The sequence below is a fragment of the Chionomys nivalis genome, chromosome 7 (assembly GCF_950005125.1).
Source record: "Chionomys nivalis chromosome 7, mChiNiv1.1, whole genome shotgun sequence".
Taxonomy (NCBI): domain Eukaryota; kingdom Metazoa; phylum Chordata; class Mammalia; order Rodentia; family Cricetidae; genus Chionomys; species Chionomys nivalis.
In genome coordinates this window covers 41,041,883-41,067,810 of record NC_080092.1, presented here as the reverse complement: position 1 = coordinate 41,067,810, position 25,928 = coordinate 41,041,883, and the positions used below count along the sequence as shown (strand labels likewise).

At 52.5% G+C, this 25,928-nt stretch overlaps 2 protein-coding genes across 6 annotated transcripts; both read left to right on the top strand.

The window, feature by feature from the left end:
- The first annotated feature begins 1,965 nt into the window (after positions 1-1,965).
- Guk1 (guanylate kinase 1) lies at positions 1,966-10,278 on the top strand. Of its 3 annotated transcripts, XM_057776784.1 has the most exons (9): positions 1,991-2,074; positions 3,499-3,639; positions 7,229-7,342; positions 7,670-7,711; positions 8,103-8,199; positions 8,812-8,950; positions 9,031-9,115; positions 9,616-9,701; positions 9,954-10,278. In XM_057776784.1, the coding sequence occupies exons 1-9, from the start codon at positions 2,014-2,016 to the stop codon at positions 9,987-9,989; spliced, it is 801 nt and encodes a 266-aa protein (XP_057632767.1). In that variant the 5' UTR covers positions 1,991-2,013; the 3' UTR covers positions 9,990-10,278. The 3 variants fall into 3 exon arrangements, with proteins under 3 accessions (XP_057632768.1, XP_057632767.1, XP_057632769.1); XM_057776785.1 differs by lacking the exon at positions 3,499-3,639 and having other exon boundaries at positions 1,966-2,074; XM_057776786.1 differs by lacking the exons at positions 1,991-2,074; positions 3,499-3,639 and adding an exon at positions 2,341-2,359.
- A 300-nt stretch (positions 10,279-10,578) lies between these two features.
- Positions 10,579-18,952, top strand: Gjc2 (gap junction protein gamma 2). 3 transcript variants are annotated; one of them, XM_057776916.1, is made up of 2 exons: positions 10,579-10,968; positions 16,915-18,952. In XM_057776916.1, the coding sequence occupies exon 2, from the start codon at positions 16,934-16,936 to the stop codon at positions 18,251-18,253; it is 1,320 nt and encodes a 439-aa protein (XP_057632899.1). In that variant the 5' UTR covers positions 10,579-10,968; positions 16,915-16,933; the 3' UTR covers positions 18,254-18,952. The 3 variants fall into 3 exon arrangements, with proteins under 3 accessions (XP_057632899.1, XP_057632897.1, XP_057632898.1); XM_057776914.1 differs by lacking the exon at positions 10,579-10,968 and adding an exon at positions 11,026-11,404; XM_057776915.1 differs by lacking the exon at positions 10,579-10,968 and adding an exon at positions 14,049-15,971.
- Positions 18,953-25,928: the final 6,976 nt, after the last annotated feature.

Sequence of the window (25,928 nt, the reverse complement as noted above, 5' to 3'; positions counted from 1 at the left end):
CTTAGCCATTTCTGAGAACTGGAATGTTTTATGGAAAATAGCTTACACAAGACGTTAGGCAGAGGAGGAGGACAAAACAGAGGAACTTTGGATCTTCAGTGAGTACCTTTTTTGTTGTTATTTTTTGAGACAGGGTTTCTCTGTGTAGCTTTGGAGCCTGTCTTGGAATTCGCTCAGTAGACCAAGCTAGCCTAGAACTCAGAGATCCTCCTGCCTCTCCCGCTTGAGTGCTGGGATTAAAGATGTGAGCCATCACTGCTCAGCTGGTGCACACCTTTTAAATTAATTAATTAGCTTCTTTCAAGACAAGGTTTGCCCTGGTTATTCTGGAACTCACGTTGTAGATCAGGCCGGCCTTGAACTTGCCTTTTGCCTCTGTCTGGAGTGCTGGGATTAAAGACATTTATTTATTTAGTTATTTACTTTTTATCTTTTTGGTTTTTAGAGACGGGTTTCCTCTGTAGCATTGAAGCCTGTCCCCCGGAACTAGTTCTTGTAGATCAGGCTGGGCTCGAACTCACAGAGATCCACCGGCCTCTGCCTCCCAGTGCTGCGATTAAAGGTGTGCGCCGCCACCACCCAGCAAAAAGCAAGTTTTTTTAGTCCTACCATTTGGTATGGTAGAGGCAGGTGGCTCTCTGGGAGCCTGTCAGGACTACAGAGTCTACATGTATGTGCATGAGCCTGAGTGAGGGGCAGGTGCCTGAGGAGGCCAGGTGAGATCATACACGGTTTGAGTCTGGGAACTGAACAGAACCTGGTTCCTAAAGGGTAACTGATAAGGCGAAGACGTGACTCAACGGACTCGATGCTGATTTCATTTTTTTTTTTTAATTTAATGTGCATTGGTGTTTTGCCTGCATGTTTGTCTATGTAACTCCTAAAACTGGCAATTGAGACAGTTGTCACCCGCCATGCAAGAACTGGGAATTGAACCCAGGCCCTCTCTGGAAGAGCTGTCAATGCTCTTAAACGCTGAGCCATCTTTCCCGGCTACTTGATTTTTTTTTTTTTTTTTTTTTTTGTTTTTGTTTTTGTTTTTTTTCGAGACAGGGTTTCTCTGTAGCTTTGGAGCCTGTCCCGGGACTAGCTCTTGTAGACCAGGCTGGTCTCGAACTCACAGAGATCCGCCTGCCTCTGCCTCCCGAGTGCTGGGATTAAAGGCGTGAGCCACCACCGCCCGGCTGGCTACTTGATTTTTTAAGTGCTGAGATCACAGGCATGTGCCATCACTAAAGCACCCTTGTTTTATATTTCAATTTTAGAGTAAATCCAGGCCTAAATAGTTAGCCACACTTTTTGTTAGGTCACAGAAAGTTTCTAAGTAGAAACCATTATTGGTTCTATCTTGGCAAGAGTACAGAGAAGCTCGTGTGGTAGCATATGCCTGTAATTTTTTGTTTTTTGTTTTTTGTTTTTCGAGACAGGGTTTCTCTGTAGCTTTGGTGCCCGTCCCGGAACTAGCTCTTGTAGACCAGGCTGGCCTCGAACTCCCAGAGATCCGCCTGCCTCTGCCTCCCGAGTGCTGGGATTAAAGGCGTGCGCCACCACCGCCCGGCTGGCTACTTGATTTCTAAAGTGCTCCTCTTCGGGTCTTCTCTGTGGGCAGGCGGGGTCTGAACCTAAAAAAAAAAACAAACAAAAACAAACAAACAAAAAAAAAAACAAAACCGAACATGGAATAAAACCAGGCCTGAAGACGCGAGGACTAAGGGTAAAATGGGCGAGGTCTTCGGGGAGTACCACGCAATACGCCTGCGCAGCAGTGCGGCGCTCCTCCTCCCACTGGCACTCGCAGACTGACGCGCTGCTGTGACGTAGCCCTGCGGCCGTGACCAGGCCAGGTGATTCGGAGTGAGCGGGGCCGGAGAGGGTGACGTAATGTCGGCGGGAGGTGGTGGGAGGGACCCGCACTGGCGATTTTGCGCAGTCCGTGTGCGCAGCCGTGCCGCGCTCCGATATGCCCTCATGGGCCGGCGCACCGCTGTGACGTAGTCCTGCGGGCGGTCCCTGATGCTGCGGCGCCCGCTGGTCGGGCTGGCAGTGGCCGCCCTGGCTCGCGTCCCTGCGGACGGTGAGTGCGCTTTGCTGCTGACGACTGACTGCCCCAGGAGCGGGACTTGTGCGTCCCTTGCGCCCTGCCTCCAATGACCCCTGTTCTTGTGAGGACGCCTGGTGAACGTGTTTTCCGGGGCCTCAGAACGACAGGGACAGGCACGCGGAGTTGCAGCCACCCGCAAGCCCGCGCAGCCTTAGCCTAGCTGGCGCTCTTCCTCGGCGCCCTGCCCACCCGGCATCCTGGACAGGGTCAAGCACCTGGCTTTTCCCCTTCGCCATTGCCGGACTTCGGTGTCTGCAGGTGGTGCAGGCCCCCGCTGACGCCTGGGTGTGGGTTATTGGGATTCGGCCTGTCCCAGGTTGAGGTTTCTGGTGCCGCCTTTGGGCTTAATATTCCCAGGCATCATTTTATCCAACGTAGAAGTGGGCGGGGAAGCGGTGAGTGAGAAAGTTCCTTTAGGTGGCGGCTGGAGGAGGAGCAGGTGACATTAGCTAACTGAAGAGATTGGGAGAAAGCGAATAAATGGCTGGTCAGCCTTGAATAGGGTCCAAAGAGAGGAAGATTTGTTTCTGTGGGTACTCCTCCTGTTTACTTTTTGGGACTCATAGGTTAGTTATGAGAGCTACCACTAAGGCGGTTTCCAGTTTGGCACTAAGGAGCAGAATTTCCTGCTATTTTGGTCTGCCTACCCACGTTACCCCTGCCTTTACGTATTAGGCTTTTATGTTCCCGTAGATGCTAAATCAGCCATTGCTCCTGTTTGCCTGGCCTTCCTTGGTTCAGCGCTGGATCTCTGTCTAGGAGGGGCAGCAGGGAGACTAGTAATTTTCTGGAGTAGTAAATTTGAGGCAGTATACTTCTGTTCAGCCACACTTAAACTTTCTTTTTGTCTTGACACATACAAAATATCCAGGAAACATGTTGAGGTAATTTGAAGGAAGAGGCAGAAGGAGGTGTGGGAGGAGACAGCCCAGGCATCAAAGGAGAGGTAAAATGAGGGTGAGCCCTTGGTAGGCAGTTGTAGAGGCAGGCTGCTTGCAGCATCCCTGGTCTTCCCTGCCCCACCCTGTCCCCATTCTCGCTGATCCAGAACGTGGTGGTCCTCGGTTTCCACCGGCCTTGCCTGCAGTAGACCTCAGTCTCCCCTGTCCTATCTCCCATCCTCCCTGACTCTGCTTGTACTGGTCCCCAGTCTCTGCCATGCTCTGTCCATTCCTTGCCTGCATGTATGTACCCCTCCCCCCATTCTCCCTGGTCCTGCTGTGTGGGCCTCATCCACCCCTCAGTCTTTCCTGACCCTGTTTCCTTACTTTCCCTTCTACACAAGTGAGCAGTTTACAAGCCCTGCAACATCCTGGGTCTTTCCATTTTGCTCTCCTTGGGTTCTGAACCCTTTTTTTTCTTTCATGTTCATTTTGCCTCATGATTATGGCATCCAGGACCCCATTCAAGATTCAGCCTGTTCTTTTTTGTCCTTGGTGGGAAGCGTCACAAACAGAGATGGGTAGCACCAGGAAGGTCCAGCAGCAGCCTGTTCGTGGTTGGCTGCTACTCCACCCTTCCTTCCGTGGGAGGCTGTGGTATGTCCGTCTGTCTCAGGTAGAGGAATGAGCATGAAAATGCTTTGGCTACTCTTGGTGCTGCTGTTGGAAGAGGCTCCTCAATTCTGGGGGCTTCAGGGCTGGAATGTGTCACTCATATCTGCCTAGTGCTGCTTGTAGCTTCAGTGGACAGGAGGGATGTGGTGGTTGTGACAGATTTCTAGTCCTAGGGGCCCTAAGGTAAAGACAGGAAGAGGGTGTGCAGGAAGTTGTGTCTAGGGAGTGTTCCAGGAGAGCATGTTCCCTCCCAGTGCTCCTGTGGAAATCACTTGTATCTTAGCTCGTCTTAGAGTTAAGGGCTTGGGGCTCTTTGTCAGGCAGTTGAAGTCTGGGGCTAGAAGAGCTAAAGAGATTGGGGTCCGCCTTTAATCCCAGCACTCGGGAGGCAGAGGCAGGCGGATCTCTGTGAGTTCGAGACCAGCCTGGTCTACAAGAGCTAGTTCCAGGACAGGCTCCAAAACCACAGAGAAACCCTGTCTCGAAAAACCAAAAAAAAAAAAAAAAAAAAGAAAAAGGAGAAAAAGGAGATTGGGGTCCAAAGTTTCTCCAGTGGTCTCCCCAAAGGAAGTTGCCTTTGAGTGGCACACACGTCTGTAAATGCTAGAGCAGAGACTAGATCTGTAGTTTTTGCCATTAGCTATGGCCCTGTGGAGATGTAACGAACGCCTGGTCACCTAGCTGCTGACTAGAGTCCTCCATACTCCCCTTGCCAGGCCCCAGTGCCACTGTACCACACAGCTAGCGAGTCAGGGTCATCTGGTAGGGTCGGTGTAGATCCAAGCAAGTGTAGTGTCATCGAGGCTCACCAAGAACTGACAAAGGTCCATGGGCTGCACGTGCCGGTGCTGGGTGACACCTACTGGCACTCTTTAGAGCCAAGGTGCCAACAGGTGGAGCTGGTGCCCTGTGTCTTCCTGTCCCTTGTGATTCAGCCCCAGGAGGACAGAAGTTATACACTGTGACTCCTGAGAGACTGGCCTTGAGAGAGAGGTTGAGCGGCTCAGCAGGGGTGCCTTAGGGAGTGCAGAGCGGGTTGGATTCAGCTGTCCCATATGTCCACATGTGCATGCCAGTGTCCTTCCTCCCCCTGTCTGGTCATGGCCTGCAAGGTACAGGGTTAGGGTCAAGAGAGGGCTCCCACAATGCCAGAATGAGGATTTGAGACTGGAATCTGGGGGATACCAGCTCATCATTACTTAGAGTTGGAAGCAGGGAATAGAGTGGGGGATTGGTATAGGCTGCTCCATTGTCTGATGGGAGTACAGATCATGTGTTTCACCCATGCTTGTCCCTCATGCATGCCCTCTTGACTATCCGACCTGGGATCCTTTCCTCAGAAGCTTCTTACCTCATGCACTTTGGAGCATCTCTCTTAGCTGTGGTTCTCCTCTGTTGTTGTACTTGTTCTTCTTTGAGTGTCAGACCCTGTGTTCTCAGTCTCTGGAATACAGCTGTGCAGTGAGTTACTCAGCCCCACGGTGAGTGCTGCCTTAAGCTCCTTTTAAGCTCAAGGGAACCAAGAGCTCCAGAAATGGGTTATTTGGAATGTGCAATGTAGAACCCATATTGGCAGCTGCAGATCACAGCCTGTGGCCATCAAGGGAATTTGGAGCCAGTGCAGCACTCTCATCCGGAGTGCCTGATACAGCAGGCAGAAGGAAGGCAGCTTTGTAGGAGCTGGGTTGGGTGGTTTGTAGCATACACTCTTAGGGCCAGGCCATGGTAGAAGCAGCAGGGCTCAGTGACTAGGGAAGAGGATACCTGTGAAAAGGTGGTGATGAGATGTGGGTCAGGGGAAGCCTGGAGCCCAGACAGGAAATTAGCATACAGTGGTCAGTGTGATTGGGGAGAGCCAGAAGGGAGCAGTGTCATTGAGAGGCACCACTGGTGACACTGAGTGAGTTTCTCTAGGACCCCTTAACTATGTCTTTTTGATAGGTGGTCCTATGTGCTTCTCAGGGACATGTGCATGTGTGTGTTTTCAGTATGCATGTGTGATGTGCATGTGCATGCACATGGACCATACTCACACTGCTTGTGCTCCTGTGGGTGATAGAATACCAGCACCAGTGCTTTTGTAAGATTACCTCATGGCCTACATCAGGGATTAAGAACACAAGACTTCCCTAAGCTGATGCCCTTCCTGCAGCCTATGCCTTTTGGACCAAAAGCTGTGTGGGCCTCACCCTTAAAGGCCAAAGGTGCTTGGGTTGGTAGACAGCCCCTCCAGCTCCCAAATACCCTCCTTGATCTCCCTTTTCCTCAACCTCAGTAGAGAGCAGCAGCTCATGTCTCTCAGCCCCTGTGGTGGCTCTTCCCCATATGTTAGTGTGTCAGATGCAGCCCTGGTTATTTGGACAGGTGTAGTCTCAGGAGAAGGACAAGTAATTCCTATTCCTTCTTGCACAGTGGAAGAACGGGGCTGATCTCTTTGCAGCCAATGCAGACAGGGCTGGGTGCCCCAGGGATTTATTGAAGGGCGGGGTATGGGCTTGGCAGAGATTAGTCCCCTGTCCCTCGGTGTAGAGCAGCCATTGACTCTTCCCAGGTTAACCACAGAGGCTGCAGCACATCAAGTAGGTGGTTTCCATCCTGGGGAGGCAGGAAGGCCTTCATAGACAGGGTCCTGGTTGTGTAAATGAGGACCTGCTCAGAGGCCAGGCTGGAGGGAGGATTAGGGCTGAGGGTGAGGTGGAACTGGATGCTTAGGCATGAGCTTGGGAACCTGTGAGATAAGATGCTCCTAGGGTAAGGGAAGGAGGCTCAGGTCCTAGATCAGACTGTGATGGAGGAGGTTTCTGCTGTGCTTTCATGCCTACCACAGCAGCTGCTCCTCCGTTGGCAGGCCCTACCTGCGGCAGATCCGGATGCCTGAACTGAGCTGCATTCACTTTCACCTTGGGAGGCTGGGGTGCTATTCTAACTCTTGGCCGGCCGGCTACAGCTTGTCTTTCTGAGAAGTTAGGGATGGTTGCATGTCTAGTGGGAAGTTTCCCAAATAGGTTTGAACTGAATAGACTTGAGGATGCCATGTTTGTAGTGACAGGGAATTTCTGTTTTCAGACTTGGACCTCCCAGTGGGCAGTGCCATTTATGGGCACTGCAATGTGAGGTCAGGTTCTGGAGGGCAGCCTATATGGGGTGGGACCAGTGAGTGCCGCATTGTCTGTTTCTGGGTCACATGCCTGTGGACATCCTGTTGGGTGTGTGTGAGGCTGGATGTTGGAATCCTGTTGGCCTTCCTGCCTGTGTTTACCATCTTTCCAGTTGACTACTGTTTTTTTTTTTTTTTTGGTTTTTCGAGACAGGGTTTCTCTGTGGTTTTGGAGCCTGTCCTGGAACTAGCTCTTGTAGACCAGGCTGGTCTCGAACTCACAGAGATCCGCCTGCCTCTGCCTCCCGAGTGCTGGGATTAAAGGCGTGCGCCACCACCGCCCGGCCCAGTTGACTACTGTTGAGAGAAGGGTTCGCATTATAGGGGGATGTTGTCCTTGGGAGTTACTCATACCACTGCAGGGTACCAGCAAGGGCAAAACCTCTCATGTCTGTGATGCCCCTCCTCTCACAGGCATGGCAGGACCTAGGCCAGTGGTGCTGAGTGGGCCGTCAGGAGCAGGGAAGAGCACCCTGCTCAAGAAGTTGTTCCAGGAACATGGCAGCATCTTTGGCTTCAGTGTGTCCCGTGAGTGCCCCAGGACCCTGAAGGGCAAGGAGCTCAGAGGCTATCCCAGCACTGGACTACTAGAGTTCCAAATATACACCCCCAGCCTAGGAGATGCTCTCCTTACCCCCTCAACCCCATTACCCTCTCCCTTCCCAGGGCCTTCATCTAGAGTAAGCATCTTGGCCCCAGTGACCTCTTGAGATCTGGTCTGGGCTTTCCACTGGCTGTGAGCACCACCTGCTGCTATACAACCAGAGAACTGAGCAGGCCTGCAAGGGAAGATCCTGGGTAGGGTGGAAGGGTTGTACACCCATCTCTTCAGTGTGTGATAGGTCTTTTTTCTAGATACTACAAGGAACCCACGACCTGGTGAGGAAAATGGCAAAGGTGAGCTGACCTGCTAATCCAAGGGTCTCAGGCATGACTTACTGTGGAGGGAAGGGGGCAGTGGGAGGGCATGAGGGTTTGCTCTGTCCCTTGGCTATAACAGAACTCAGTCCCCAGCAGGAGAGTATCTCTTGCCTTTGGATTAGTAGCTTGATTAGAGTCTGTGCATCATCAGAGTGAGGGCTGGACCTTCTGCCTGCCTGATACATGGCAGGGGTATCCCCTTTTCTGTGGAACTTGACTATTTCTAGTCCCCCAGCAAGGACAGTGAGGACAGTGGTGTCTGTTCCAGTCTGGATCTATCTATAACAGTCCTGTGTAGGATGGAGAGGGGCCAGGCCAGGCAGGTCTGGGTTTTGGGTATCCTCTGAAAAGCCCTCTTCCTCTCCAGATTACTACTTTGTGACCAGGGAGATGATGCAGCGTGATATTGCAGCAGGGGACTTCATTGAGCATGCTGAGTTCTCGGGGAACCTGTATGGGACAAGGTGGGCTGAGTTTGGTGTGGATCAAGGTGACCCCAGAATTGGCAGAAGGAAGCTCTTCCACTTCTCCCCTCTGTCATATGATGTCCTCCCAGTCTCCTGCCTAGGCTGGGATGGCTTAGCTGATAGACTCCAGGGAGCAGGCAAGCCCAGTCATGCCCCAGGCTCGTCTGTCTCAAGCCATCCTGTGTGGCAGGAGCCACATGAGTACCTCACACAGGAAGAGGTAGGCAGTGACAGGCAGCTCAGGCCTGACCAAAAGCCCAAACTTTTTTGGCTTTTGGCTGTAGGACAGGTACAAAGGACTGTGCTTTCAGAGGACTTGACAAGGCCAAGGGTATGCTTGGATGTTCTGGGAAGTATGGACCGTGCTGGGTTCAGTGAGCCTCTGCTCTTTCCACGCTAGGCCTACCTAGGATGGGCCTTGCGGAGGAAGGGACTGAGTTTCTCTGAAGCTCTTGGAAGCTTTAAGAGACTACCAAGGGTGAAGTTTAGCAGCCAATGCGTGTATTCCTGAGAGGATGGCCAGCAGGCAAGCACTCATGTGGGCTTAAGGGCTAGGATCTTGCCTTGGGTCCCATTGAATGTCTGCTCACTGCCCTTTCCTGCTCCCAGCAAGGCGGCTGTTCGGGCTGTGCAGGCCATGAACCGCATCTGCGTGCTAGACATTGACCTACAGGGTGTGCGCAACATCAAGAAGACTGATCTGCATCCCATCTACATCTCTGTGCAGCCCCCCTCGCTGGCTGTGCTGGTAGGTACCTGGTGTGGGAGACCCGCAAGGCAGTCCCTGAGACTTGGAGAATACTGACTCAACAAAGGCCTGCATTTCAGGAGCAGCGACTGCGGCTGCGCAACACTGAGACTGAGGAGAGTTTGGCAAAGCGGCTGGCAGCTGCACAGGCAGACATGGAGAGCAGTGAGTGTGGTCAGGTCATTTATACCTTCTGAGCATGTGGCCAGCCCATTCACCAGGAGACAGGGAGGACCAAGGGCAAAGATGGAGGAGTTCGAGACTTCTTTGTCTGCAGAGCCTTTGAGGGGCCACACTTCTCTTACGGACTTGAGTGTGTCATAGACATCTTCTTGCAAGCTGTGCTCTTGTTTCTGGGTCTGAGTTTGGCCCACATTCAGACACTGTCACTGCGATCTTTTACTGTTTCTCTATGTGCATATGGGAGCCCATCACAGGTAGTGCCAGTTCTAAATAGAGGCCTGGGGAGGGGTCAGTGGTCCATACTCTAGTACTCAGAACTTGATGAGCAAGCCCCAGCTGAGGTTCTCTAGAGGGGAAGGCAGAATTCCATCTAGTCCTGACTGTCCTATTACAGTGACAGGCAAGAGTAGCCATAGAGGTTGTTGCAGAGGGAAGGGGCCAGATTCCTTGTGTTCCTGACTTTTGTCTTGTCTCATTCCCAGGCAAGGAGCCTGGCTTGTTTGACCTGGTGATCATCAATGACAACTTGGATAAAGCCTATGCAACATTGAAGCAGGCACTGTCTGAGGTGGGCCCCTCCCCACCAACCCTGACCTGGCACAGTCCCCTGCTCAAGCCACCCTGTGAGTCCAACAAACCCTGCTGAGGCCAGGGCTCACACCCTTGCTGCACTGTAAGCAGCTGAGGCTCTGCCAATTGCTAGCTGATCAAGTACAAGCGCAAAGTCCAAGAGTCCTTGGGGGCCAGGGGAGGATCTGAGACCCATCCCTTCCTGGTTCCCTGCCTCTCCTGACTTTCTGTTTTCCTTTTTCCTTGGCAGGAAATCAAGAAAGCTCAGGGAACTGGCCATGCCTGAGGGTCTGCTTCATTCCACAGAGTGATGCCTGTGCCCCAAATATATCTGGGTTATGAGGTGGTGGTCTTTGCCAGGGCACCAAGGACTTGTATAGACTTCTACTGTGGAGTAGGAGGAACTGCCCCTTGTCTGACCACATGGTGGCTCTTCACCCTGTGCTGGTTTGCTGAGGCTGAAGGACTCGGAAATGTACTCACTTCTATTCTCCCTGGGCTGTCCCTGTCCCTCCTGCTGGAGCAGGACTGACATCCTAATAAAGTAACTATTGGGTCACAGCCATCCCCACTGGGCCTATGACCCCTGGTTGCCTACCTCTACCTGGTCAACCCATATGAAAGCTGCCAAGGGGGTTCCAGGGTGCACCAGTCATCAGAATGCTAGCTGGGTTGATTGTGATCACTTCTTCCCCTTGGAACCAGTCAACTGTGACAGCCAGCATGGGTTGGAATGGGGCTCAGTCCTGGAGAACCTGGGACTGCTGCCTCTTTGAGCTGTTTCTGAGCCATTTAGGGATACAGAGTGGCAAGAATCACTGGCCAGGAAGGAAAGTGCCCAGCCACCAGAAAAGAGCGTGAAAATGAGGACATAGTGCTGGCCCTGGGACATGTGGGTGCTGTGTTCTCTTGCCCTTATGTAGAGCCTTCCAAGCCCCAAGGCAGGGCAGTGAAGCTTTCTGGGCTAGAAGAGGGGCAGAGCCTTGGGCCTTTGTAGAGATTCCAGATTCTGAGCTCTAAAGCTTGTAGAGGGTGCAGCATTCCTGAGAGAGATGTCTGTAAGTTGAGGGAGGCTGTCCCTCCCCTTCTGCCCAAGATGAGACATTCTGAGTGTCTGGGTCCTGCTGTCCTCCCCTCTTCCTCTGGGCTCTCAGCCCAGGCTGCCTGACTCCGCCCAGGAGAGCAGTCCCTGCGGTGAGGGCAGTGGCTGTTGCCAGCTACCCCCACCCGGTGGTCAGCTACAGCTCTCCCTTGTGCATCTCCAGGTGAGGCTGCTCCTGGGACAGGACTTGGGCAGATTCGATGGATGTGGGTGTGAAGAGGGCAGGCAGGTACCCAGGCAGAAGGAGCCAGAGAGACCGGGGAGCCCTGGGATGCCTCCAAAAGTACAGATGTTCTTCAAGAACGGTGAGCCAGAACTTCCTGGACCTCAAGTGGAGGCTGGAGAAGAGAGGGCCAGGACCTGCCTGGGCCCCCAGCAGGCCTGTCTAGCTCCTTACTGCTCCACCCCCAGGGACAATCATGGATTCAGACCCTGGGGGGAACAATGGAGCCCTTGAGGGCCCCTCCTCCACCCCCCATTGTGCTTGGTGGCGAGAGGTGGCCCTAGCCCTAGCCGGCAGTATGCCCTTAGAGAGGACCAGCATCCCTCCGGCAGGTGGAAGGGCTCAGGCAGAGGCTTGCATTCCCAGCTTGGAGAAGGTAGGGAAGGCACCGATGGGGCTGCAGACAGGCAGGGTCTTGGCTGGTCTGTACTCTCATGGCTAATGTGGAGTTTCCCAGGCTCCTGTATCCTCACTGGCCTCTCAGGCTCTGTGGGGGGTGTCACAGGCAGTTCCAGTCTGGAAGACTCACTGGAGCTCTGGCCGAACCTTGTCTTGTTGCATTAAGGGACCCTCGGGGTGTCCATCAGCTTGGGTCCAGCTGACTTCTCGGCTCTTCTTGGGTAACTAGACCCATGGTAGGGGAGATGGGAACTAACTGGTGAGCTCAGGGTGTACTCAGTACCTCCCCCAGCAGCTGAGGCCCTTCAGGCTGTTCTAAGATGGGCCAGTCCACCCCAGCTAGTTGCAGTGTGTCCAGGGGATCAGTATGGGCACCAGGCCCAGTGTACTCAAACTAAACAAACTTTCTTTATCCACTTGCCTTCTGCCAAGCAGAACCTCTCAGCAGCTGGACCTGCACAACTGCTGATGGTTTAGTGTGGCCCTGTAATTGGCACAGAAGTTCCTTCTAAGTGTTTTCCTACCTGTCTGCTATGTCCAGGGACTGCAGAGGGAGATGTGAGGGTGGGTAACCAAGTCCAAGGATGAAGGGGAGCTCTTGCCCAGGAAGGCCTGCTGCCTGCTGGCTGGAGTTGCTGTTGTATGGGGAAGCCTCAGTAGACCCTGCTGGGAATTAAGTTCTAGAGGTGGACAGGGGAACCTGGCCCAGCTGTGGGGGGGACTGGTGGGTGAGGCAGGAGGACTGAAGGACAAGGATCAGGGTGAGTGTGGACTTTCTACAAGTAGTTGGGCACGGGTGTACTCCTGGGCAATTCCAAAGGAAGGCATGTAGATTTTGGTGGTGCCTACCCAGGCCGGCATCTCTGTTTCTAGAATGCAGTTTAGCTGAAGGCAGCTATTAACCTGTAAGATTTATCCAGACTCAGAGTTGTGACTCTCATATTGGGCCCATGCTGGCCCTTGTATTTTTCTGGATATCATTCCCCTGCCCCCAGTAGTTCTGTTTGCTTGAGCTCCCAGGAGGGTGTCTTGGATGCCAGTGGGGAAAGGTGGCAGGTGAGACCCCATAGGTCATAGGGGGAGGTGCGTAGTTTATACTAGATACCCAGGGCTTGAAACCTGGTATGCCAGGTCCTAATGCTTGTTAGCCACAGTAATTATCACTGTACCCACCCCTCATTTGCATCTCCTGATAGTCCTAGGGTACGATCGAGGACCTCTCCCCAACACACATACACCAAATTACTGGCCATATGTTTACTAACACACTGGGCCACATACCATGCTAGCTTCAGGGCTCTGGTCAGTTCAGGACCAAGGGCTGGATGTGTGATGTGAAAGGTCTGCTTACAGTAGAGGACACCACTTCTAGAGAGACTTCCCGAGGGAGACGGGCTGAATGAGCTATGTATTGTGTGTGTGTGTGGCAGGGGGCACCCCCTGCTCAAGCTGAAGCACATCACCACCACCACAGAGTCTAATTCTGGATCAAGATGTAGGAGCTGCTTTGGAGCAGGAGTTGCTTGAATGAACCCCTTCAATAAGCTGTGAATGCTGGAGATGGCTCCACACCTCTGTTGGAGCCCCGTGTCTTCGTGTTTAAATTCACAACAGAGAGGATAACATTACAGAAACGTTCCCAGAGGACCTCATATCCCAGGCCCCATTAATATGAAGCATGTCACCATAATAAACGGGTGCTGCCTCTGTGCTAGCCGCAGACCACAGGCCAGGTGTTTGCTACAGTCGCTTGGCCCTTCCCAACATTGGGACACCTCTTGGAAGACAGCCTCCTTGTCTTAGCTGCCCATGGCTACTTGAATACCACCTGGGTATTTTGTAGGGTACCCCTCTTGGAAGTTGTTCAGTGTTTTCTCTTGCTCTTGTTGGGTTATGGGTTTCGGGAAGAACACTGAGAGTGATGGGCTGTCTTTCTAGATGGTATCAACAGGACTTACGCCATGATGCCCTCAGGTGTCACTGCAGAGGCGCGGGTCCCTCTTTCATGCTGTCATCTGATACGATGCTGCTATCCACATGCAACCCCTGGAGTGGGGTATGCGCTTCCTACTCCTGTGGAGACTCTCTGAGAGTGGTTGGCAGTTCCTCTGCACGGAAGCAGGGGATGTTTCTCCTCTCCTCAGCCTGATGGTTGTGTTGGATACATGGATGCAGTTGCTGTCATCCAGAGTATCTATAACCACAATCCTGCTTAGTCTATTGGTTAAATTGTTGCAGCTTCAGTGTGTCCAGTTCACTTATCAATGTTCATGAGTGTGTAAGCATGTTCTTCCTCTTTGAGCTTGCCCCATACTCTTCATCCCCTTACCTAGCCATCTGATCAGCCACTTCCCCAGGGACTCCCAGTTCCTCTTATTGGATGGGACCTAGATATGTTCTTTGTTTATTTTATGACTGGGGTTTGAGAAAGGGTTTCAGTGTAGTCTAGGCTGGCATCAAACTCACCATGTAGCAGAGGGTAACCTTGAAATCCTGATCTTTCTACCTATGCCTCCCAAGTACTAGAATTATAGGCAGCATGATCATACCCATCTAAGAAAGTGCTTTACTTAGGAGTCTGTGCTACATGAGACCTTGTCTTAAAAAAAAAAAAAAAAAAAAAAAAGTCATTGAGGGCTGGCAAGATGGCTCAGCAGTTAAGAGCACTGACTGCTCTTCCAGCAACCTTATATGGTGGATCACAATCATCCATAATGAGATCTGGTGCCCTCTTCTGGCTTACAGGCACACATGCAGGCAGAACACTATACATAATAAATAAATCTAGGCTGGGCGGTGGTGGAGCATGCCTTTAATCCCAGCAATGGGGAGGCAGAGGTAGGTGAATCTCTGTGAGTTTGAGGCCAGCCTGGTCTACAAGAGTGAGTCCCAGTACAGGCTCCAAAGCTACAGAGAAACCCTGTCTTGAAAAACCAAAAATAAATAGATAAATAAAAACAAAAAAAAGCCATTGTGCATGCATTTAATCCCAGCACTTGGGAGGCAGAGGCAGGCGGATGTCGGTGAGTTCCAGGTCAGCCTGGTCTACAGGGCAAGTTTCAGGACAGGCTCCAAAGCCATTGAAGGGCAGCAGGGACAATCTGTTCAGTGTGCATTCTAAGGTACTCAGTGGGCATGGAGCCAGGTTTATAAGGAAGAGTGAAGCAGCTGGGACTAGAGAGACAGTGACCACCTGGTGCAGGTGGCAAGTGTGGGTGGTTCAGGGTTTACTGATAAACCCAAGATGTGCAGGAGACAGCAACTCAGATAAAGTAATCCAAGGGTGGAGAGGTCACACTGGAGGAGAGATTGACATGTGTCTGACCCTCTGTAGTTTGAGGTGCCTGCTGTGTTCCAGTGCCAGGGCTAGGCAGGAAAATTACAGGCTAGAGGTTCAAGTTTGGAAGCCCCCCCCCCAATAGCCTGAGCCCAGGGTCCTGGTTTTTCCAGGTCAGCTCTTCAACCATAGCACTTAGTGCTGTGCCTGAGAGTGAATAGCTGTGATTGCATGCATGCACCGACTGATAGGTCATTCCAAAGCAAAATCCCACTGTCTGTCCAGGGCCAAAGTCGGCCCAGGGTTAAACTACGTTGTCTTTGTTGTTGCCTGTACACATCTTACAATGACAGAAGTAGGTATACCAGAGAAATGGCAAGTTACCAACCAAGGCTTTACCACAGATCTGTTATTAAATATCACATACTGCTAAGCAGCTCTACTGGGGAACTCCTGGTTCCAGATCCTGCTGGTGAGCCTTAGGCTCCTATGATTGAGGTTTCAAGTAGGGGCTAAGATTGCAGTTGAGGTAAGAGAGTTGAATTCACGCCTGAGAAGGCACCAGGTAGCCTAACTGTGTGTCCATGTCTGAGGCAGAGAAGTAGAAGGAGTGGCCCCTGAAGGTGTAGCAGCCTGTGAATATGCTTGTGTGGATGTGTTCGTTCTTGATGTGGGAGTGTGCATGTGTAAGGGATCACATGTGCTTGAGCTCTTCTGTCTATGTCTTGATTCTTTGCATGTGTGGTTGAGTTGGTAAATAAGTATATATGAGTGTTAGTATATATGAATATATCGTGCCAGCATGTGTGTGCACGTATTCATGAGTGTACACATCTTTGTAAATACATTTGTATCTAAATGCATATGTATGCATATGGGTATACACAATGTCTATGAATGTGCACCTGTGTGCATATGAGGGTATGTTGTATGTGCAAGTGAATGTTTGCATATATAACACACACACATAGACATGTGTGCATGCGTGTATGCACATGAGGGTGTGTGTCTCTGATTGCATACATGTAGTCCCAAGAGGGAATTCACAGATGTGAGGATGTGGGGGCATTTCCTCAGGAACCCCTGTTGTCCTGCTGGCTGCCCCCTCTTCCTGCCCTGAGGGGAGAGGCCCTCACTACATAAAGAGGCCTGGAGCAGCCACTCCTGATGGTGGTCCATGCCTGCTGCTGCTACCTCCTAGGCCCTAGTCTGGAGTGTCAGTGCTGAATGCTTGGGGGACTCCTGCCTCAAAGCTTCCCAGGAGCAGGTACTAACTCTGTGGTAGCTGTGAGGAGGGAGGGTGGGCATCAGTGAACCACAGAGCCCTTCTCTGTCATATATCTGTTCTAGTTTGAGGTGGTCAGGATGTTGCCATCCCTGAGGCTCACAGGTGCCCAAGTGTGGCTGTGTATCATCTGTAGCCTCATCAGACATGGTCCTGCCTGGACAGATCTGGGACTATCCAGGGGTTTAGGACTGGGACTGGATAAAGAGCCCTGGCTGCGTCTCTGAGCAGTGGGTGTGGTAGCTGGCTGGCTAAGTGCTGCAGGACTAGCAGGGGGCTTGGGGAGGATGAGGGTCCTTTATGGAAGGGACTTCGAGAACTGCTTGCAGATTGTGGAAGGAGGAAGGTTGAGGCTGCTGGATGGTTGGAAGCTAAAGTATTGGGGAGGGCTGGGGCCCAAAGGTGTGTATGGTTTAGGCGTTTGGGGCTGGGGGATGATGGAGCCTCAGGACTATGGGGGGCTGTTCTGACCACAAGAGCTGGGGAGTAGCAGAGGTTGTGAAGCTCTGAGTGGCTGGCAGGCTTCAGGTGCCCTAAGAGAGTGGCATCCAATCTGGGGCTGAGCTGGACTGGCACTGCCCTGTTTTCCCCCTCTGCCAATAAAGGCAGCACACAGGCTCTATGGCTCTAGGGTCCTGGGACAGAGGTGCACATCCCACAAGTTGGTACTTTCTTCGGGAGCTTTGGGAAAGAGAAGATTGGAAGGGCTGGAGCAGTTGTCAGTGGGAGATGCTCTGTCCCCATCCTTAGCACATAACATGAGGATGCAGATGAGGAAGAGCTTTTCTGCAAAGCAGTGAGCTCAAGGTCATCTGGGGTGTATAAGTAGAACCCAATTGTTGGACGAGCTTGCCAGCACAACTCTGCTGCCCCATCCCCCAGTTCCAGTTGCCCCCTGCTGACCACCAATCATACATGCCTGTAGGTCCCACCTGCTCGCTCCCATGACCAACATGAGCTGGAGCTTCCTGACGCGGCTGCTGGAGGAGATCCACAATCATTCCACCTTCGTGGGCAAAGTGTGGCTCACTGTGCTAGTGGTCTTCCGAATTGTGCTAACGGCTGTGGGTGGCGAGTCCATCTATTCGGATGAGCAATCCAAGTTCACTTGCAACACGCGGCAGCCGGGCTGTGACAATGTTTGCTACGATGCCTTCGCGCCCCTGTCACACGTGCGCTTCTGGGTCTTCCAAATCGTGGTCATTTCCACCCCTTCTGTCATGTACCTGGGCTATGCAGTCCACCGCCTGGCACGCGCCTCGGAGCAGGAGCGCAGACGCGCCCTCCGTCGTCGCCCCGGCCCTCGGCGCGTGCCCCGGGCTCAGCTGCCACCGCCGCCTCCTGGCTGGCCGGATGCCACTGATCTGGGCGAGGCGGAGCCCATGCTGGCGCTGGAGGACGAGGAGGACGAGGAGCCGGGGGTGCACGAGGGCCCGGGGGAAGACACGGAGGAGGAGCGCGCAGAGGATGTGGCTGCCAAGGGGGGTGGAGGTGATAGCAAAACGGTGGTCACTCCCGGACCGGCCGGGCAGCACGATGGGCGAAGGCGCATCCAGAGGGAGGGCTTGATGCGCGTGTACGTGGCCCAGCTGGTGGTAAGGGCGGCCTTCGAGGTGGCCTTTCTGGTGGGCCAGTACCTGCTGTACGGCTTCGAGGTGCCGCCCTTCTTTGCCTGCAGCCGCCAGCCTTGCCCGCACGTGGTGGACTGCTTCGTGTCGCGGCCAACCGAGAAGACGGTCTTCCTGCTGGTCATGTATGTGGTTAGCTGCCTATGCCTGCTGCTCAACCTCTGTGAGATGGCGCACCTGGGCCTCGGCAGTGCGCAGGACGCTGTACGCGGTCGTCGGGGAACCTCAGCACCGGGTCCTGGCCCGGTGCCGCGCCCGCCTCCCTGCGCTTTCCCGTCTGCGGCTGCGGGCCTGGCTTGCCCTCCCGAATACAGTCTGGTGGTGCGCGCGGCTGAACGGGCGCGCGCGCACGACCAGAATTTGGCTAATCTGGCCCTGCAGGCACTGCGCGATGGGGCGGCGGCGGCGGTGGCCGCAGATCGGGACAGCCCTCCATGTTCAGGGCTCAATGCAACCTCTCGGGGGGCACCCAGGGCGGGTGGCCCAGCTTCCGGAACCGGTAGTGCCACGTCGGGGGGCACCGTTGGGGAGCAGGGCAGACCCGGGGCTCAGGAACAACTGGTCACTAAGCCTAGGGCGGGCTCTGAGAAGGGCAGTACAGGCAGCAGGGATGGCAAGGCTACTGTGTGGATCTGAGGGCACTGGGGAGAGCTCAGGGAGGGCCTAGCATAAGGGTTCAATGGAAATCTTTGTTCTCAACCAGTGGCCACTGACAGATCCCCTTAGGGGTCTTTAGAAGAGGAAGCTGAAGACCCCTAAGAGGTGCTGGCTCAGGTACCTCCCTGCAGGATGTGAAGAGGAGTCACCAGGGACTTGTCTGTGGCCCCTGGGTGGGGGGAGGCGAGCTGTGTTCCAGTAACTGACTGCCCCTCCAGGCTATTAAACAGGATGACCCCTCCGCTGGGCCCCCCAGCTTTCTTTTAGGCTCTCCAGCAGCTTCCCGGTAGAATAGAGGTAACTGGCAAGAACCTTTTGGGGACGGTGTTTATCCTCACTGCAGCAACAAGTGGGTTCCTCTACAGCCCCCTCAGTCCTGATGAAGTCAGAGAACTCTCAGGTCAAGGACAAGCAGGTAGCCTTGGGTCTACTTGCAGCTCTTGGCTCCCTGTGTGAGGCAACTAAGTAAGACCTGAAGGAGACCTGGGCTGAGTACAGCCTCCTCTCCCTGAGCTGAGGTAGCCAGGCATGGGCCGTTTCTAGGACATCCTGGAAATTCTGTCATGCCTTGCTGCTTAGATCCATAAGGCTGTGGTCCAGAGCCGTGTTTTTGGCCATGCTGGAAAATTAGAGCTCTGGGGAGCCTAGACCCATCTTTTGTGCCCTCCTCCCTGTTTTAAAGCCAACTTCTGGAACAAATGAAGTAAAATAAAACTAACTTTTGTTTATACCCAAGCGTGTATGTGTGCTTATATGTCTGAGCCCACATTGCACTCTGGCCGCTGTGCACCAGTGTGTGTGCAACCGTGTGTGGTGGGTCTGTGTCTGAGCATTCAGAAATGCATTCACTGCAATTCATTGTGGGGAGACAGCTTAGTTGCAGGGAGGCTGGGAGAGAAGACCCCTCCTCAGGGACAAGCTTGGGAATAAAGCTGGAGCCCAAACCCTGGAGGTCATCAGACCTATGATGGTGCCACTTGGTGCCAGGCAGCATGCCAGGGTCGGGTGTGGGGCTTGTTGGAGCACACAGATGTCAGAAACAAAGAACAGTCAGACAGAAGGTCAGCCTGCAGCTCCGGGCACGGAGGTAGTCCATCTTGTGTTGGAGGTGTATAGTGCTGGCCAGGACGGTGGTGTTGCCTTTGGAGCCCTCTCAGAGCAGACTCCAGGTGACCAGCTGCCTTCTGTGAGGGCCAGAACAGCTCTGCACTTCCCAGCTGCACATCTCTTTCCGGAATCCCTGACCAGGCCCAGCTCAGCCCCAGTCTCACCTCAGCATGACTGGAGTCGGCTAGAGCAGGCTGAGTCTCTTTCCTTCTGGAACCCACATACCTGGTCCCAAGTCTCAGGAGAGCCCTTACTCCAGCTGAGCCCCACTCCCAGTGACCCCTGCCTTCAGGTGAACCCCACTAGTCCTCACCTGGCAACCAGGAGAACCCTGTTTCAGGAAACTCTGACTAGTCTAGGCTGAGCTTCAGCTGAACTTCACCTCTAGGTTAGCTTCTACTTCAAGCTGAGTGAGCTTCGTCCCTAGGAAATCGCAGGCCATGCTGGGAGTGGAGCCTCAGGAAGGAAGGTAAATCCAACCCAAAGCAGCGTCTCCAAGTGGGGTCAGGTGGGGTCCAGTGGAGTCCAGCTGATAGCATCTCTGCTGAGAAAGCATCCCCGTCACATAAGCCATTGTGAATTTGGGGCTGTGCTGTTGGGGTGTCATCATAGAGTCGGGGCAGGGACTCCATGCTGGGGGAGGAGCATAGAGTTAAATATGCCTGTTAACCATGTCAGCTCTTAACCCTTCTTCTGCCTGTTCTAGTTAGACCTTCACCGAATTGGACAAGCCCTACCCGGTTTTTCTCAGTCTGCTGATTCAAATGCCATTTATCTCACAGAGAAACACTCTCCCAGACACACCCCAAGACATCATTTTTAATCACTCTTAACTGACACTGGTAACTGTAGTGTCTGATAACTGGGTAGGTGTCCAGGGCGTGTAACGGTCAGAGCGGGCTATTGGTGTGTCTGTCTCTGAAGTGTCATCGTTTTTAAGTGCTTTTTAGTGTTGGAGAATTCAGGTCCTTCTCTGCACTTTTCAACTAAGTATGTGAACAATTGTAAATTACAGCCTAACAGTTGGCCAGGTATCTAGGCCTTGTTCTCCAGCCTGGTGAGAGAGACAGAGTTAGGCAGTTTCCTTTTTAGACAGAGGAAAGAGGCCCCTGGTAAAAAAAAAACCTTTACAGACAGGCAAAGCCAGTTTCTCAGTGAGCTCTATGCAAGGTTCCCAAGGAGAGGTGTACCAAGGCTGCGGGGACAATGAATGCGAAAGCTGAATCCAGAAAACACACACACACACACAACTCAATTGAAATTAATTAAAAGCTGAAAAATTAGCTCCAAAGCCCTTCTTCCCAAGAATACTGGACTGGGCCTTGTGAGCATAGTGCCTCTGTAACCAAGTTCTTTCCCTGTGAAGTATAGCTTGGGACCTGTTTCCAAAGATGGTTGACCACAGGCTCTTCCTCTCCTCACTTCCTGTTCTTTCTTCCCTCAAATCCTCCTGGTGGGCTTTTCCCGAGCCCTCACGTGTCTGTCTTATCTCCCACCTAAACAAAGTTCCCACATTTATCCAATTCAGCTAGACAGAAACCTCCCAATCCAGTCCCTGGTTTAGATGGAGGCCCGAGCCAAGCAGACTCAAGCAGTAGGCATGAGGAATGGCCCCACCAAGTCCAGGTCAACTGGAAACTCCTTTCTGAGTTCCCTTTCTTGTAGGGAGCCGCTTCTCTACTTCAATAAGGCTTTGGTTGTCCTTCTGTTGTCCTCAAGATTATTTATTTACTTGTTTATTGTGATCAGTTTTGAGACAATGAACCTAGGAGTTACTAGCTCAGAATGACTTAGGTGGTCATAGAATTTCTGGAGCCCCAGTTCCCTGGCTTAAGCGCACTCAAGCCAAGAAATAGGCTTTGTCACATTTAAAGACTCCCATGAGCCTAGTAGACACACAGAGTTCCCACTGTGGAGGATCTGGAGGTAGCCTAGCTTTTGCTTGAAGGAACCTCAGTTTACTCAGCTAGAGAAGGAACCCAGTATTCAGGAGGTAACCATAGCACCTGTGTAAGTCTGTTTCTCTGGAGACTCCTGGCTAAGAGCCGCTGCCTAGAGACATACAAGCTCTATTTTGTAAGTGGGTTGGTTTGCTCCACCTCCCTTTATGATTGCTCCACAGTGGGTGCCTTGTGTATAGAATTGTGGTCTCCCACAGACATGGGTGCTGCAAGCTGAGGACCAGAGCTGCTGTAGGAATGGCTGCTCCTGAGGCCCCTCTTCTTGGCTTAGACATCATCTTCCCATTGTATCCCTACAGTGGCTGGATTAGGGCCACCCGCGTAACCTCATTTGCCTTACGCACATCTTTGGTGAACGAAACTTTTTGAGCCAGGGTTTCACTGTAGCTCAGGCTACCCTTAAACTCTTGAGCCTCCTGCCTTAGTTTCCCAGTGTGTACCACCACACCCAGTTCCTTAATGATGTCTTTTTTTTCTTTTCAAAACAGGGTTTCTTTGTATAGCCTTGACTGTGCTGGACCTCATAGAGATCCGCCTGCCTCCACTTCCCAAGTGTTGAGATTAAAGGTCACTACTGCCTGGCCCTTAATAATTTTTGAGGCCATTTCTCCAAATGCAAACGCATTCTGAGTTCATGGAGTTTAGGATGTCAGCATATGATTTTCCCCATATCAAGAGGTGCTTGTACTTGCTCAGCTGAATGTTCTGTGTCCATGGAAGGAGAGACCCTTGGTAGCAATGACTTAGGTATTGTTGTTCCACCCTCACAGAGTGTCCCTGGCTGTTCCTGGAACTGTGCTGGTTAAGTCCCGACCTCCGTACCATCCACAAATCCTGCCTCCAAGATCAGCTCCTTGACAACGTGGACATCACCACAATCGCGTGTGTGACCTTAGAGAGAGTAGCAACCAACTAGAGAATGGGGTCTGCAAGTCTAGCTTGGTGAAACAGTGAGTTTATTAGGGCCATTTTAGGAACATGAGTAACTCCATAGGAAGTCACCTGGGCAATTCATGGACATTTACACTGGAGAATCCTACATGCAATGTGGATGGCTCGTGAAAAAACTGCCCCACGGCAGAATCCCCTGGATGACTTGCAAGTAGCTATGCTATTGAAGAGTCTCCTCCTGGAACTCCCCAGGATCCTTCCAGCTCCTGTATAACTTTGGGAAGGGCTGGACCAAATGAGGAGCTCTTGAAAACCCTGTGAGCCCCAAGAGTCTCCTTGCACCACCCATAAGGGAACGTTAATGACTTGATCTCATGAGTGACTGGGTGGTCACAGTTGCTCCGGTTCAAGATAGCATTGTTATGTCCTACTTTGAGGAAACAGCTACACAACATGCGTGAGCTCTGAACCTCAAGCTGGGCATGAAGTCTAAGATGCTCAACTCTCTTTACTTTCCTGAGGCTGAAGTCACCTAACTACTAACCTGGCGCTTCCTAGCTACTTAACTTCATGCCTTAGATTCCCCATCTCCCTAGGATAAGCACAGGTCTCACAGGACATTCCTGACCAATACCCCTCGCTACCCTCCTCCCTCCTCCCCTTCTGGCCCCTGAGCAGGCCTATGGCCTGGCTGGAGGGCCCACCCTCGTCCGCACTGTATGACAGCCATGCCTTGCTGGCGCAGGATCAATTGGGAGCTGCCTCTGTCTCCTGGCCATCCGTTTCCATAGCCTCAGCCAACTGGCTGCTGCTCATGAGAGTTCATGGAGGGCCAGGGTGGAGAGGGGCATGTTCAGAAACACCCCTAGAATAGGGCAGTTCACTTCTTCCTCTGGGAAGGGAGGAAGCCTAAGGAGAGAAAAACAGGAAACTACCTCCATCCTGGGAAGGGGGACCTGGAACCCCACCTGGCCAATTTTCCATTTCTCCCACCCCTCCTGATGGCAACAGGACCTGGGCCTAAGAGGTGTTGGTGACGACACCAGTCACCGCTGGGCTCTGAGGCCCAGATAGGCCCCTCAGTTCCCTGGAGCTTTCAGGGACCAGTCCACTGTACCCTCCTCATGGAATTGGGGCAGCAGTCCAGGTGCCAGTCTTGTGGAGGTTTCTGGGTATGGAGCTGGAGTTCTGAGACAGAGGCTGCGGCCATCACCAACACACCTCAGCAGAAAGTTCCATTTAGTTCCACTGGAGTCATTTACATGGCGCCAACCATGGCTGCTAGTCAGAGCAGGCCTGGAGGGAGTTCTCTGATGTATTCTGAGTGACTCTAGCTAGGGCACTGGGGTGCTGGCTAGATTTCTTACTTGCCCTTCCTGCCTTCCCTGCATGGGTGGAAGCCCATTCCTCCCATTCTGGCTAGGGACAAAGTGATGTGAGGCCTGAGGAATGTAACCCCCAACCCTGTGGGTGTCGCCCCCAGTCAGTGTTGTCCTGTTCCGATTTCTCTGATGTCCTCCCCTAGGCTGGCAGGGGTTGCTAGGTCACCCTCAGGCCCAGGGAAGAGGAAACTGTGATCTTCCAGGGGCATGCATTCCAGCCGCTGGGAGGGTAAATCAGGAAGCCTGCAGCCTGAGGGGAACTGAGGGCGGGAAGACATTAATGGGGGTCTGCCTGGACCTCAGTCAGGAAATATTATTCATGGTAGTTAAGGGGATGGTTGATGTTAAGGTGGGTGTTCCAACATAGGCCAGGTCACCAGTGATCCAGGGCCTTACAGGATCTGAGGTAGACAGGAAGGCCTTGAAGTTCAAGATCTTAGCTAGGGGATGCATGTTTAGCCTCTGCCCATCCTTTCTTTCTGAGAGGTTGGCTTGATCTTTCTATATAGATGAGGGTGCCTTTGAACTCTGGACCTTTCTGCTTGGGCCTGTCAAGTGCTGGGACTAGAGGCAGGCACACCATCCCCTGCTTGTTCAGGCCCTTTGATAGAGACCTACGTGGAATCATGATTTTTTGTTTTTATCCAGTAATGACTGAGCTGGTATCCTAGATTTAGGGGTCTGGCCGTGAGCTGCATGAAGATTCTCTGCTTGGCTAGATTGTAGTCTCTGTGCTCAGCCTTAAAAATCAAGCTTTAGCAAGAGCCCTGCCACAGTAGTTTAGTGGGAATCCCCACCCTGAACACTTAGTGGCACTGTTCTGTGACCAGCTCCTTATTCCCCAGTCCAAGGTGCTGTGTGCACGCCTGGTGCACCTCCAGTAGGAACCTGTTAGGTCTAGGCTAGAGTCCCCTTCACCAGAAGTCTCCTCTTGGTTCCTCTCCAGTCACCAACTGCCCTGTTCCTGTAGGCTCCCACTGCCAGATTGACAGTTCTCCGACCACAAGGCCCTACTGCTGCGGTTTCTGGCACCTAGAAGGACAACCCTCACTGATCTATCAGCATGGTCTCAACTATAGCTTAAAAAAAAGACTTATTTGTGTGTGCACACGTGTGCAAATGCAAGCATATGTGTGTGTGCATTCAGAGCACAGACGAGAGTGTCAGATCCCTCCAGGCTGGAGTTCCAGGTGTTTGCAGGATGCCTGGCTTGTTACATGGGTGCTGGGATCTAAATTCTGGTCTTCATGATTATGCAGCAAGCACTCTAGATCACGGAGCCAGCTGTCCAGCCCCAATTACAGGTTCTTTAACATCGCCTTAGCAACTACCATAAGGAAGATTTTCTTTCTTTCTTTTTTTTTTTTGGATTTTTCGAGACAGGGTTTCTCCGTAGCTTTTGGTTCCTGTCCTGGAACTAGCTCTTCTAGACCAGCCTGGCCTTGAACTCCCAGAGATCCGCCTGCCTCTGCCTCCCGAGTGCTGGGATTAAAGGAGTGTGCCACCACCGCCCGGCTAAGGAGGATTTTCTTTAAGCTGGACATGATGACACTCACCTTTAATCTTGACACTTGGGAGGCAGACACAGCTAGGTCTCTGTGACCTTGAGGCCAGCCTGTTCTGCACCTGGAGTTTCAGGCAACCCGGGGTGACACAGTAAAACCCTGTCAAAAAATGATTTTCCTTTTAACATCTACATGAAACTCCCACTTGCCTGGAGCTCAGAGATGTAAATAAGGATATCTGCAAGTCTTTGATGTGTTGTGTGAGGTGCAGAGCCCTGGAGAGATACAAGTTAGGCACCTGGAGGCTGACAGCACGGGACTGACTTGAGCAGGTTTCTTTTAGAAGATTATTGGAGCTACCCTGAAGTTTTTCCCACAGCGGGGAAAGTGGTTCCTTCCAGCAGAGAGGTCACTTTGGAGAAGTATACAGCACAGTGGCTACAGCTCCATGAACTGCACTTCCCGCCACCTTCTTCCACTTGAGTTCAGCCATGGGGAGACGACACAGCACCTCCTTAGGAGGACACAGAAGCATGTCTAGGCTTGTAACAATGATGGAAGAGAAGAATGACACCCCTGCTTGTCCCCAGGAGACACTTGAGCTGCTGGTGTTCCCATGGTTCAGCAGAGAGGATCATCAGCACCAGCAATACAATTGGCAGAGCTGGATGGATGAGGCAAAGCGGTGGCGTGTGAACAGTTGGCAGATGGAGCTAATCAGCCACTTGCTTATAATCCCACCACCATCTCTGTAGGATGATATGTTACTGTGAGGCTGGGGACACACATTCCATGGGCTGAATGTTCC